This window comes from Glycine max, chromosome 15, assembly GCF_000004515.6.
Source record: "Glycine max cultivar Williams 82 chromosome 15, Glycine_max_v4.0, whole genome shotgun sequence".
Classification (NCBI taxonomy): domain Eukaryota; kingdom Viridiplantae; phylum Streptophyta; class Magnoliopsida; order Fabales; family Fabaceae; genus Glycine; species Glycine max.
The window spans coordinates 1,626,780-1,640,792 of record NC_038251.2 but is presented as its reverse complement, the minus strand read 5'-3'; the positions used below and the strand labels follow the sequence as shown (position 1 = coordinate 1,640,792).

Genomic DNA, 14,013 nt, shown 5'->3' with positions numbered 1-14,013 from the left:
ATATCTGGTCCACGGATTCAATGCACTTCTGAGTTTAAACATCAACATGCTTTGTGTCATAAATCTCCTCCTATACAGTCTGGTATAATTATAAATTCCCCAACCACTCCATACGACTTTCTATAGTAAATTCCTATCCATTTCTTCTAACACAAAATATCTGCTTATAGGCTATAGCAAATAGTGGTCATCTCTTTCTGAAATTTCATGGATGGAAAATGGAGATGCCATTGGGCTTGGAGCTGCACCTTGTGGTGTGTCCTTGCATATACCGTTTCAGAATTTACTGGAAAGTCCATAGTTATGGCCACAGGGAAGAACTCTATGCATCACAAACAAGGAAGAAGGAAACTAGATGATGTAACTGGTGAGGATTTTCTCCTACTGCTCTGAGCTTGCATCAAAATTCTCTGACAATTTATACGTACTTAAATACTAAATATAAAAAAAAAACTTTAACAGGTTAAAGAAAAGTACCAAATTTTTTATTATTATTAAATTCTTCTGATTGTGTTGATTCTAGGTTCTATTTGCATTGACTGTGGGATAGCAGAAGGCCTTGACTATACTGATGACAAAACTCAGATTCATTACACTTCAGATGCACAGTTCATTGGCACTGGAACAAGCAAAAGCATATCCCACAAGTTCATTTCTGACACACCCCAAAGAACTTTCACAAATGTAAGAAGCTTCCCTGAGGGGAAAAAGAATTGCTACACGCTACGACATCCAGAAGGCAGAAATACTATTTACTTGATAAGAGCTTCGTTCATGTATGGGAACTATGATGACTTGAATAAGCTGCCACAATTTGATCTCTATATTGGGGTTAATTTATGGGACACTGTGATGTTTGAAAATGCCACTCATGTGGTAATCAAGGAGATTCTACATGTGCCATCCTTGGATGAATTATATGTTTGTTTATTGAACACTGATAAAGGAACTCCTTTTATATCAGCACTGGAGGTGAGGCACTTTGATCATTCCAGTTACAGAACAAAATCTGAACTCTTATCCCTCTATAGACGTTTTGACATTGGATCAACAACCAATGAAATAGTGAGGTTAGTTAGTTACTTATTAGCAAAGCCTGTCTTAACTTATAAATCTGTTACATATGTAAGCCATTTCACGGATATTAAACCAAGTTAAATTTCTATACAAGTCATGGGGATTTAACTTCTGTTTGTCTAGGTAAGAATTGAATCTAGCTTCACTTGTTTTGGTTTATATGTTGTTTGATGACATGTAGGTATGACAAAGATGTTTACGATCGAATGTGGTATCCGTACAACTTACCTGATTCTACACCACTCAATACTTCCTTCACCGTCGACTCCTTGAACCATACTGCATATCACTTGCCATCAGCAGTAATGAAAACTGCTGTGAGGCCGACAAATGAAAATGATTCCCTGGAATTTGAATTTGACACTGGGCAACCTACTTCAGAGTCTTATGTTTACATGCACTTTGCTGAAATCGAAGTGCTTAATGAAAATGAATGCAGGGCATTTGACATTACATTGAATGGAAAATTATGGGCTGAATATGTAACTCCCACGTATTTGCAGTCAAATACAATAGATGGTAATCAGTCCATTAGGGGAAGTAAGCTCAAGTTCTCTATGCACAAGAAACCAAATTCCACCCATCCACCCATTCTAAATGCAATGGAGATTTACATTGTTAAAGAATTCTTGCATTCTCCTACAAACCAAGATGATGGTTAGTTGTTTCTTGCCCACTCTTTGCATTTTGCTTTTGTTTTTTGTTCTTTAAATAACTGTCAGAAAATTAAATAAAAAAAGTATAAATCATTCATGTGCCTTCACTTAACCCTTTAAACTTTTACTATCATTTATCCATAGCATTGGTATCATAGCCCTCACCATGATCTAGAGTACAATCATTGCCATTGCAATTCTAAGTAAAAAAGTTGAATTTAATTTCTAGATGTGTGAGCATTGATCGCACATCATGCGCAAAAGGTTCTTGTATTAAGGAATATTAGTTCAAAGTTTTGGAAAAGTCGGTTAACGAAAATAACAGACATAAACATTATATGCTTGTGAGAATTGTAGTTAAGGCTATCATCGACATCAAATCGCATTACAAGTTGACATCATCGGTGGGTAAATCCTGGCAAGGAGATCCTTGCGCACCATCGAAATACTCTTGGAATGGACTCAACTGCAGCAATAATGGATATAATCCACCCACAATAACTGCATTGTAAGTTTTATTTTCCTAAATTCAAATCTGCATTCATTAAATAAAGGCAGACCAACACTTGACCGACATAATTGAACTGCATGCAGATATCTGGCCTCCAGTGGATTAGGTGGCACAATAATTGCATCATTTTTGGAGCTCAAATTCTTAGAATCCTTGTGAGTATTAATTTGGCAACATGACTAAATTCTAATCCTTCCAAAAAAGAAGGGGATAAAAATCAGAGAATACTTTTTTTCCTAAAGAGTATACTTAACATAAAACATAGATCTGGTTGAAAAACAAGTGTGAGGTGAAGTTTCACATCGAGTAGAAAGAAAAAAGTTTATCACCATATAAGTAAGGAGAAGACTCATAATCTTGAGTCTCAAGGTTTTGGATAGGTGTGGTGTCAGGTTCACTTAATTTAACAAAAAAACAATGCTTTGTTTTTCAGGGATTTATCAAACAATAGCTTAACAGGACCTCTACCTGATTTTTCACAACTGCAACACTTAAAGGCTCTGTAAGTTATTGAGATTTCAGTATCTGATATTTGTCCGTGGAAATAATACAAGCCATCTAATATGTGCTATCTTGCAGCAATTTATCAGGGAATAGACTCTCAGGTGAAATTCCTTCACTTCTCAAGGAAAGATCAAATAATGGTTCACTTTTGCTGAGGTTTGTTTTCGTTTGAATCATGGTGTTAATAAGTTACTTACTGAACTAAGCTTCACAGATGTGTACCTACTTTTTGTTGTAACTTCTTTATTTTTCTTTCCTGCTTCAAACTCATAAAAAAATTGATATGACCATAGTGTGGATGGAAATCTGGATCTCTGCCGGGAGGGCCCATGTGAAGAGGATAAAATGAATATTGCCCCACTTGTTGCAGGCATTCTTTCAGTTGTAGTCTTTTTCATTGTATTGGGTATTGTACTGAATATCATTTGGAGAAGGAGATGCAACAGAAAACCAGGTCTGATAATAGATATACTTGTCTTATTTTGAAACTAGATTCAGGGTCTCAGCCATTGACTTCAATATGCAATGAACTGAATGCCTTTTATACAAAGACCAAACTAACATTTTGCAATTCAATTGATTAAGAAATAGTGTAATTGATAAAATGAAAAAAGTCGCATATATTTAAATTACAATATATAATGAATGGACATGACTTTCTGAAAATCATTAATTTTGATTACTTTGTTTAGCATCAAAGCAAGCTGTGAGATTAAATGAAGAGGTTGTGCTGAAGACAAACAATACACAGTTCACATACTCTCAGATATCGACTATTACCAATAACTTCGACAAAATGATTGGGAAGGGAGGATGTGGAATTGTTTATCTTGGTTCCTTACAGGATGGCACACAGGTTGCTGTCAAAATGCTCTTGCCAAAATGTCCTCAGGGATCACAACAGTTTCAGACTGAGGCATGCTTCTCACTACAGAAATTTAAGATGATATATTTTGAATTTAAAGAAATGTTCTAGCTAAAATACATTCCGCATATTTGCAGGCTCAACTCTTAATGCGTGTGCATCACAAGAACTTAGCTTCCTTTGTCGGATACTGTAATGAAGTTGGACACACAGGCATCATCTACGAATATATGGCTTATGGGAACTTGGAAGAGTATCTATCAGGTGTATTAATTTGTTCTCCTGTATTAATTTCATGCTTGCACAGTTACTTGATTAAGGACTACATATACTCAAGTAAAGTAGAAATCATAGTCTATTTTGTGTCTGAATAGATGCAAGGAGAGAACCATTAAGTTGGAGACAGAGGATTCAGATAGCAGTTGATGCTGCTCAAGGTTAGCAGTGACACCGACTGCATTAATTACTTAGTCTATTCCTCACTTTTCGGTGACTAAAATGGTACTGAATTACTGCACTGGAACCTATATGTTTAGGTATCGAGTACTTGCATCATGGCTGCAAGCCGCCAATAATTCATAGAGACATTAAGACTGCAAACATTTTGCTGAATGAGAAAATGCAAGCAAAAGTAGCTGATTTTGGTTTCTCAAAACTTTTCTCAGCTGAAAATGAAAGTCATGTATCGACTGTAGTTATTGGCACATTAGGATATCTTGATCCAGAGTAAGTTATGTCACGCAAACATGAGGCTGCTTCTTTTATTTACGAGGATTTAAGTTGAACATATCTTTTTCAACCTATTTATGCTTATTAAAGTCATGATACCAATGAGTTCCCTTTTACAGATACTACACATCCAGCAGGCTAACCGAGAAAAGCGACGTTTATAGTTTTGGCATTGTGCTTTTGGAGCTAATTACTGGGCAGCCAGCAATAATAAAAGGTCATCAGAACACTCACATTGCGCAATGGGTTAACAACTTTCTTGCAAAAGGAGATATACAACAAATTGTTGATCCAAGGTTGCGGGGAGATTTTGACTTTGGCTCTGTGTGGAAGGCCTTGGAGGCAGCAATAGCTTGTGTGCCTTCAATTTCTATCCAAAGGCCATCAATGAGTTACATTGTCGGCGAACTCAAAGAGTCCTTAGAAATGGAAGCAGCTCGTGAAAAAGAAGGCATCAACTCGATTGAAATCAATGTTGTTGATCTTGAAGCTTTGTGTGGCCCAGATGCAAGATAGTGATCAAGAATGTGCTTTCTACTTTGTTTTTTTTCCCCCTCCTTTTTGTTATATTTAATTTTCTAATTTGTTGTACATGTCCTACTATATATAGTCTTGTGGATTTACAAGAGAATAAATCCATTATTCATGTAAAGTAAAAGGCTTACACACTGGCTTTGAAGGAGGGATAAATACTCATTTAAGTGTTTGAAAGTGTAAGATACCATAAAAGTATGACAAATTAGTTCTATTATTAAATTTATGATATCATTTTGTCATCAAATTATAATGTTTAAATATTAATTTGATAATAATTTATTTTTTAAAGTCAATTTGATATTAATTAAATTACAGAATTTAAGGATTAATTTATCATTAAATTATTTAGGGATTAATTTGTCATATTTTTTATATTTGGGGATTAAATTTGAATATTTTATCTTTTCAGATTAATTTATGCTATTTCATTTTTAAGGATTAAAATAGGTATTTATAAAAAAAAAAAAAAAAAGACAAATCTCTGTGACGTATGTATAGTGTACAATGTAACGTATCTATAGTGTACAAAAGAGGTGTAAAATATTTTTTTTCTTCTTTATAAGTATGAAAGAAGAGGTGTGAAATATGTAACATGGTTAGACGGTGATATAAAATCATTTATATTGGTTGTCGATCAAAATTAAATCCGAAATGAAAAACGTCCAACTTAAATTATCCGGATTTTTTATTTTCAAGATGAAAAGGCACCGCTTACTCATCAATGGGAAATAACTCCAATGCATGCTGCTAGCTCTCTCGCGAGTCGTGACCAAGATTATTATGCTGCCTCCTTAGCACAAATTTTCAACAACTTTCCTCATCGACCACCAGTCCACCACCGAAGCAAATAAAAGAAACAACGTTAACAGACACGAGACGAGAGTGTGTGATTAGAAAGCAAAATCACGCGCAAGGTTAAAACGAATGGTCTCAGATAAAGGGTCTCCACGTGTTCTCATTTAATAGCCATGCCAAACTTCAGTCCTCCTTCATCAATAGATCAGTGATAAAGGGTCATTTCAGTTACCATATTAGTTCGACACTTCGACTTAATTATAAATATAATACATACACAAGCAGAAAACCTCAACAAGCTTATTGTTAATTGGCCCTACAAAGATGACTATCAATAGCACAGAAGCACTTCTTGTGCTCTTAGCATTTGTCTTCTTGGCATGGGGCAATGCACAAAATACCCTTGTGCCAGCAATCATAACATTTGGTGACTCAGCTGTGGATATTGGGAACAATGATTATCTGCCTACCCTTTTCAAGGCTAACTACCCTCCTTATGGAAGGGACTTTAGCAACCATCAACCCACTGGGAGGTTCTGCAATGGGAAACTAGCTACCGATATTACTGGTGAGGAAATAACATCAAGCTTGGAACTTATTTAGCTTGGAGAGAAATAGTGCACATATATTCATATATATATAATTTTCATTCTTGTTGAAATGATGTTTCCTTTTGTAGCTGAAACACTGGGTTTTAAGAGTTTTGCACCTGCATATCTTAGCCCTCAGGCATCAGGGAAGAATCTTCTTATTGGAGGAAACTTTGCTTCAGCTGCCTCTGGTAATGATGAAAAGGCTGCTATTTTGAATGTAAGTTAGGAATGAACAGTACATCCGCGCGCCCCCTCACAAATTCACACATATCTGCGAAAATTAATGGTTTTTTAACTTTGTTTTTCTTTTGCAGCATGCGATTCCATTGTCCCAACAGTTAAAATATTACAAGGAATACCAAGGCAAGCTGGCCAAGGTAGTTGGCAGTAAAACAAGCAGCATTGATTATTAAGAATGCACTCTACATATTGAGTGCTGGCAGCAGTGACTTTGTGCAAAACTATTACGTCAATCCTTTGATCAACAAAGTCTTCACTCCTGATCATTATTCTGCATACCTTGTGGGTGCATTTTCAAGCTTTGTTAAGGTATGCTGTTATTGTTACTCTACAAACTATTGTCTGTTAATTGGAATAATAAGTCACAGATCATAAGCATCACGAAGTAATCTATATATAACTTCACCAGATCGGGTGCTAGGAAAATTGGAGTGACTTCACTCCCACCTCTGGGTTGCCTACCTGCTGCAAGAACTCTATTTGGTTTCCATGAGAAAGGTTGTGCCTCGAGGATCAACAATGATACCCAAGGATTTAACAAGAAAATCAAATCAGCCGCAGCAAATCTCCAAAAGCAACTTCCTGGTCTTAAGATTGTAGTCTTTGATACTTTCAAACCACTCTATGACCTTGTTCAGTCCCCTTCAAAATTTGGTAAGCAATACTTTGGCTAGAATACAATGGCATGGCTTTCATCTGTTTGTGTAAAAGGGTGCTATTGATTCTTCTAAACTGTCTTGTGATATATTCAATCAATATGTTTTGTGGAGGCAAGGAAAGGTTGCTGTGGTACTGGGATAGTGGAGACAACATCTTTATTGTGCAATCCAAAATCATTAGGAACTTGTTCTAATGCAACCCAATATGTGTTTTGGGACAGTGTCCATCCTTCACAAGCTGCTAACCAAGTTTTAGCCGATGCATTGATTTTACAAGGCATAGCCCTTATCACTTAAAGGCTCATGAGGCCATAAACGTTCTAACTGTGTACCACTATTCATTATGCACAAATTTGTTATTTCTACAGTCCGTAAAAGCCTGCTGTATTGTAGTGTTTAATAAAATCTTAGGAAATTTCATTTTAACTCGTTTCGGAGTACACCGGTTATGTTAATTGGGTTTTTTTAATCCTTATTCCAAAATTTAGTCATGGTCATTATGAAAATCAAGGAACAGCGAAGTCCAAATTTGAAATAAAATTCTTGCTGCTGCTATGCTTTCCATTTTACATTCATAAGCACATGCCTGCGGAATCACCTAAAAAAGAGAATATAAAACATTATAAATCAGAAGAACAGAATAGACATAAACACTAAAATGAGATTTTAATATTTTCTTATTACAATGATATCATCGATTAGCTACGAATTGACGTCAACATATAGGCTATTGATCCTAACAATTAGTTGTGATGTTATTCAATACTAAGCACACATTAGGCAAATATTAACAATTTGTGAGCAATGATATATTATACCAAAACAGAGTTACGAAAGTCATAAAAAATGATGTGGCTCATGGTTCTCTCATTGCAAATTCACCAAATCTTAAAACGTGTTTGCTGGTTAATCATGTCACCCATATAAGGCCTGACATTATGCCACGTCCCACTTCGTAAACCAATTGCGGAAAAAAAATTGTGACAACTATCATTTTCCAAGATAAAAAATGTTGTACAGTGGTAATATGAACTAAGATAATATTGAAGTATGACAATGATTGAAAATGCATTCTTATTTGAAGTAAGCCTATGACTGAAAATGCATTCTTATTTAATACATGGATGGTGTCTGAACTAACCTAACGGCTAATTTACGTTGTCTACTGTACCACCTATATTTCTAATGCATGATATTCACAGTTCAAAAGGATAAGATCTTTGCATATTGATAATAAGTTACAATAAACTAACTACATGATGCTGATCTTCTACGTCTTTGATGTGTAGCACTCACGCTAGAATCTTTTAAAGCTTCTGCATATTTCTCCAAATTATTTTTCTCCAAGCCTAAGGAATCTGAAAAGGAACCTTTTTTTCGTGTACTGAATTTATTTGAGCTTCCCATGACACAACTATCTGAATTTCTCCTATCACCTTCCTTCACACTCGTCAAACTAGAGAAATCAAGGGAAGTTCTAGAGGTGGCAATGGGGGTTGCAAACTCACTCCTAAGACCCTCACTTCTGGTTGATGTGCTCAAACAAAGAGGATTGCTATCTTGATATCCAGATTTTTCTTGTGATGAAGCATGACTATGGTGATGACTACTACCTTTACCTTGTATCAGTTGCCTGAGCTTGCCAAAAAGTTTGGTCGGGTTTGTGTTAGTTCTGGCAGCAGATGAATTATCAGCAGAAGAAAAATCATCACACTCTCCAAAGTCAGTGATAGAAGAAGCCTGTGAGGAGGACCATTGGTCTATATCAAAGTCCACAATGTTCCCTGGTCCATTAGCATTTGCATATTCAAGTATAAGCTGCTTGGCTTTCTTCTCAGACATAGGGCTTAAGCTTCTGCTTAAGTCCTTTGCAACTGTTTTACCAGGTGGGGCTTGATAATTTCTTAGTTCATATCGCAAGCAAGCATTTATCCACCGCAGATATACCAATTCTTCAAGATCTGAACATCGATCAGACTGAAATTGCTCAATTTCCTTCATCAAGCGCACATTTTCTTGTTTAAGACACTCACTTTCTTGCTTCACAGCACCTGCCTGCACCCCAAAAGCATAAGATAAAAATTTACTGTTAACAAGCAGTGACTAAACTAAAGGAAAAGAGTACGTGACTATAATCTTCCTACCTCTGGGTCTTCCAGAAATGCATTTGCAAGGATCTGGGTAGAATCCAATCTTCGAGCTAAGTCAGAATTTTCTATCTGCAATCTTAAATTAGATTTCCTCAACTCTTCTGCTTCAGACTCAAGATACTTTAGCTTTTGCATCTTTATTTGAATATCTTGATCATAAGCAGCATCTTTGCATTCTTGGTCTTGCAACCTTGAAACTTTCTGTTTAAGAGTTATGATTTTCTCCCTATTCTGTTCAGTTTCATGCCTAATTTTCTTATTGAGCAATTCGACTTGCGCTTTTGCATTCTCAAGCTCAGTCAGCACTTTTTCATGATCAGCAACCTGTTCCTTTAATCTCCAATTCTCAGACTGTAAGGTCTTAACCTTTAGATTGAAGATCTTTACCTCCATGGTACTTGCTTTCAATCTATTTTGGAGCTCCATCACTGCTGTTTCTTGCTCTCTAAGACCACAGAACTCAAGCAGTTGAACCTCAAGACTTTGTTCCCTGTCTTGAAGCATTCTAATCATGTTCCTGAGTTGACGTACCTCTTGCTCATAGTCATCCTTCTCGGGACCAGAATATGCTATAGAAGATCCTACTTTTAACCATGGTGCTCCCATATCTTCTTTAAAAGAATTTCTGACAACAGTGGCTTCAAAGTCTACGTCCTTAACAAGATCATTAAATTCAGGTAGGAGGAACTCATCTTCATCTCCATTTTGTGTACTGTCAGGAGAGAGAGAAATGGGAGATTTATCACTTATCACCTTGTTGATGCATGTTTCTTCCTGCATTAAAAGGAATTTAATAACCCTATCTTAGTTTTTATTTTTCTAAAAAAAGGAGAAAAGCTATACAATTATCTGTTTACTCAAAAGTATCTTAGACACAACGACTATAACAGAGAAGGTTTAAATGTTTGAACTCAATTGGCCGAGCAAATATTTTCTGAACTCCTTACTTTAGTTTATTTTTCTTATTTTCCTATTACAAATTTCTTATTTCTCTTTTGTAGAATCCTTTCTCAAATTGACAGAGATGTCTCTCTCAACCTCAAACTCTTATTTATAGACAACAAGCCTTATTCAAACTAGTTTAGTCCATTAACCTAACTAACTAATGGCTATGGGTACCTACTATCTAACACACTACTAATTCACTAAAAGAATTACACTTCCTAGATGTTTGCTTTTCTTTTTGTCCGAAACCCTTGATGTCTAGAAGTTACATAAATTCCAACTTATAGAATAAAGCTTGGTGGACCCATTTGAGAGGGACAAGGCTCTCTTAGCACCTTTTTTTTTCCATTACTAAAATAATTACACTTCCTAGATAGTCAAGTTTTACGTTGATAATAATGAATCAACATTAAATACTAATTAAAATGACAGATTTAAAAAAATCAGAAAAATACTTGTGCCACAAAAGAAACTTACAGAACATAGAAAATTTCCCTCGGAAATGGCGTTGCAAGTACTTAATGCTGCCCCTATACCTCCCCCAAAAATGAAAAAGACATTAGGTTCACCATCAAGGAAACAAAGGGGCAAAAGAAGAGATAAAATATTGCTAAGAGGCAAAAACAAACCGAAAGAACACCCCTTGCGTGACTTGGAGGGCTTGATTCTTCTGGTTCTGAGGCGTGAGTAGATAAATCCAGCAAATGAAAGAGCCAAAGCCAAACCAAATTTTAGTAGAACAGGCTTCACACCCTTTTCCTCTCTGATCATCATCATCACAATTAATCTAATTTCCCTTTGATCCTTGAAGAGAGAGAAAGATCACATAGTTTTCCTTCATCATCATCCTCATCCATCTCAAACCCACGGAAAAAGCACAAGATTCATTTATGTTTTATGCCTAGAAACACAACAAAGTCATAAATAAGCAAAGAGAGTCAAAGTCCACATATTTATTAAGAAAGTCTTACAATTTTACCAGAAACCATTCATTCATACGAATCACATGAAAATCAAATCATGCGAGACCTACTTGTACCTAGCTGGTTAGTTTGATTGATTCTACACATAAGCTAAAGTCAAAATAAATAAATAAGCAAAACTAATGCATAACTATCAAAAGTCAAAACTAAATGTCTCAAAGGGAACATGAATAAGCAAGACATTAAAAATAAGCTGTAAAGGAAGATAAATACTCACAACCCAACACAAATTAACATGAGAAGGCAACAACTCAGGTGTGGAGTACAGAAAAATCTGAATTTGGAGCTTTACTTAAATAGGATTGACGTTGTCTTTTGGCAAGTAGCTTGGGTTGCGTGTCAGGTTGTCCCTCTCATGGCCAAAATAACAATTGGGCATAAACGAATTCTTTGAAAAATTATGTCTTTATAGTCTATACCAACAAACGTTGGCCACTGATTCTTGTCGTGTGTAGTAATGGTGATGGCAACGTGGGAGGAGGGTCATGTCAGAGAGAGAAACAGAATTGAAATTAAATAAGTTGGAATTATGAAGAGAAAGAAGCTAAGAAAGGAATAAAAATTAAGATAAGATTCGATTCGATTCTGGTTCCACGGAGTTAACAGCGAAACCATTATCAATTAGAATGAGAAACGGCAAGATAACACAAATAAAGGCATGTTTTTGTCACAGCACTTTAATTTTAGTAATAGAGGTCGTCGTTGCTATTTATTTTTCTTTTTAATTCCAACCAGTTGTGTTTTTATTTACGTAGATGGAAAACAACAATTTCATCTACGAAAGTAAAATAAAAATAAAATGATATATCTGAAGATAGTAAATACTAGGTTAGATTATCACTTGGAAAGTAAAAAAAATAAAACTAAAATGTATTTATGAGATAAAAATAAATAAATAATATATAATGATGAGATGCATTTAAGATATTTAAAGAATAAAAAAAGGCATTGGGTTGAAAAAATTGAATGTTTAAATTAAAAGAGTAAAAAATGGTCTATTGAAGATATCCTTGGGATGATCTCCTGATTCCTATAGGATGAGATGATGAAGTTAATCCATGAATTCTTTTTTTATTTTGTCACATTTCGCTCAAAGAGTTAAAAGAGATAATATATCGAGTTATTCACAAAGATTAATTTGATCTTTTTTCTCATTATGCCACTATGGAAACCTTAGGAAAACTATTGACTCCAATTACCATTCATGTCATGACTCATTCTTGGATCATGATCAGCGCACATACTATGATTTTCTTAGTCTGACTCGTCTACCCTTCACTAAATAACATGTAACAGAACATATAATATATATAGACACACACACACATACATACATACATATATATATATATATATATATATATATATATATCGCATTTCAATGATTTAACATCCATCAGACGTAATGGAGGCCTACTAAAATCCTATGTAAGTCAACAAATCCCAAGAAGTCAGTTACTCCACTATTTGTGTATTTGAGAAAATAAAATAAGGGGATAAGTCACAAAGACTTAGTCAGAGCATAAAATACAAAACGAATAAAAAGGGGAGCACAACATAACACGAGTCTTTACATCCAAAGAAATTTAAATAACCTTAAATAAATAAAATGCAACTTGCTTTTAGAAATCATTGTATACTAATTTTTTTTTTCAAAACTACTCATAAAATTGTTATCCAATAATAATAACTTTATAATTGAACTTTCAGTCCACTATGTGCACATAGGCTACATTATCTCTTCGTTGTGGTGAACCATAATTACATAACTATGACATTTAGCTCGAAGGTTGCATTATCTCTTCGTTGCATGCAGCAAACGAAAAATATGAATATACTATGAGTAATTGACTCATAGGCTACATTATCTCTTCGTTATAGCAAACGAAAGATATAAATATACTATGAGAAATTGACTCATAGACTGCATTATCTCTTCGTTGTAACAAACGACAAATATAAATATATTATGAGAAATTGACTTATAAGCTACATTATCTTTTCATTGTAACAAACGACAATCAATCATGAAGTTACAATAAATAAAATGAACAAATAATTCAACACTAATTCTTATATATCTTATCAAAATCTCAAAATAAATTTCAAACAATAAAAAATAAATATTTTTCTTTTATTCTCAAGTACTCCTAAAATTTCAAAGATCACAAGAGAATATATATATTTTGAAGTTTACTTACTTCTCCTAAAAGAACTTAAAAAATGTTGTTAAGTAGATTAGCTACTCACTTAAAAGAACGCAATCAATGTCTTCCAATGTTGTTGGGAGGATCAACCACCCTATCTTTCACAGGATTTAAGCATTTAAAATAAGAGAACAAGAGAATAGACAAAATCCCCACTTTTAGCAAACCTAGTGTTTTGAGGAAACCACAATAATCCCTAACACTTAGTTTCTAACCCTCTTCACACAACCCATAATTAAACAATGTTATAAAATACTCATCTAACACAATGGGTTATAAATTTTTACCTTAAAGAGATCAAATAGAAAAATTTAAGGAAATGAGTAGTGTTCTCTTTTTCTCCAATCACCTTCTTATATTTGGGAATGACACAATGATACAATAAACTTGATAATTTTTGAAGCAATGGAAGAAGATGAGTGAAAGATTGAGAGATAAAAATTTGGAAAGAAGAGATAGGGTTTGAGAGATGGGGTGGGTTATTGAAAAAGAAAAGGGAATTTGGGAAATGGAAGAGGGATCTCGGGTAGTCATAAACTTATGGAGGGATAATTCTTTTTTT

At 34.7% G+C, this 14,013-nt stretch overlaps 2 protein-coding genes and 1 pseudogene across 4 annotated transcripts; 2 read left to right on the top strand and 1 right to left on the bottom strand.

Moving 5' to 3' along the window:
• LOC100791717 (putative leucine-rich repeat receptor-like protein kinase At2g19210) lies at positions 1–5,123 on the top strand. The gene is made up of 13 exons (XM_006597116.4): positions 1–367; positions 524–1,070; positions 1,259–1,734; positions 2,091–2,241; positions 2,328–2,399; positions 2,678–2,746; positions 2,824–2,904; positions 3,042–3,202; positions 3,441–3,664; positions 3,751–3,877; positions 3,988–4,050; positions 4,150–4,339; positions 4,462–5,123. The coding sequence occupies exons 1-13, from the start codon at positions 208–210 to the stop codon at positions 4,856–4,858; spliced, it is 2,718 nt and encodes a 905-aa protein (XP_006597179.1). The 5' UTR covers positions 1–207; the 3' UTR covers positions 4,859–5,123.
• An 821-nt stretch (positions 5,124–5,944) lies between these two features.
• LOC102668141 (GDSL esterase/lipase APG-like) lies at positions 5,945–7,529 on the top strand (annotated as a pseudogene).
• A 694-nt stretch (positions 7,530–8,223) lies between these two features.
• LOC100819899 (protein CHUP1, chloroplastic) lies at positions 8,224–11,819 on the bottom strand. 3 transcript variants are annotated; one of them, XM_003546561.5, is made up of 5 exons: positions 11,462–11,812; positions 10,891–11,162; positions 10,739–10,791; positions 9,311–10,090; positions 8,224–9,221 (listed from the first exon to the last, which is right to left on the bottom strand). In XM_003546561.5, exons 2-5 carry the CDS (start codon positions 11,036–11,038, stop codon positions 8,415–8,417), a joined length of 1,788 nt encoding a protein of 595 aa, XP_003546609.1. In that variant the 5' UTR covers positions 11,039–11,162; positions 11,462–11,812; the 3' UTR covers positions 8,224–8,414. The 3 variants fall into 3 exon arrangements, with proteins under 3 accessions (XP_003546609.1, XP_014623728.1, XP_040865722.1); XM_014768242.3 differs by lacking the exon at positions 11,462–11,812 and adding an exon at positions 11,241–11,450; XM_041009788.1 differs by having other exon boundaries at positions 10,739–11,162; positions 11,462–11,819.
• Positions 11,820–14,013: the final 2,194 nt, after the last annotated feature.

Coding starts and splice junctions, on each gene's coding strand:
- LOC100791717 (XM_006597116.4), top strand. CDS start 208: ATGGATGGAAAATGGAGATGCCATTGGGCTTGGAGCTGCACCTTGTGG. Junction 4,051..4,149: donor AGCAGTTGATGCTGCTCAAG/GTTAGCAGTGAC, acceptor CTATATGTTTAG/GTATCGAGTACTTGCATCAT. Junction 4,340..4,461: donor TTAGGATATCTTGATCCAGA/GTAAGTTATGTC, acceptor TCCCTTTTACAG/ATACTACACATCCAGCAGGC.
- LOC100819899 (XM_041009788.1), bottom strand. CDS start 11,038: ATGATGATGATCAGAGAGGAAAAGGGTGTGAAGCCTGTTCTACTAAAA. Junction 10,091..10,738: donor AGGGAAATTTTCTATGTTCT/GTAAGTTTCTTT, acceptor CTTTTAATGCAG/GAAGAAACATGCATCAACAA. Junction 9,222..9,310: donor CATTTCTGGAAGACCCAGAG/GTAGGAAGATTA, acceptor TTTGGGGTGCAG/GCAGGTGCTGTGAAGCAAGA.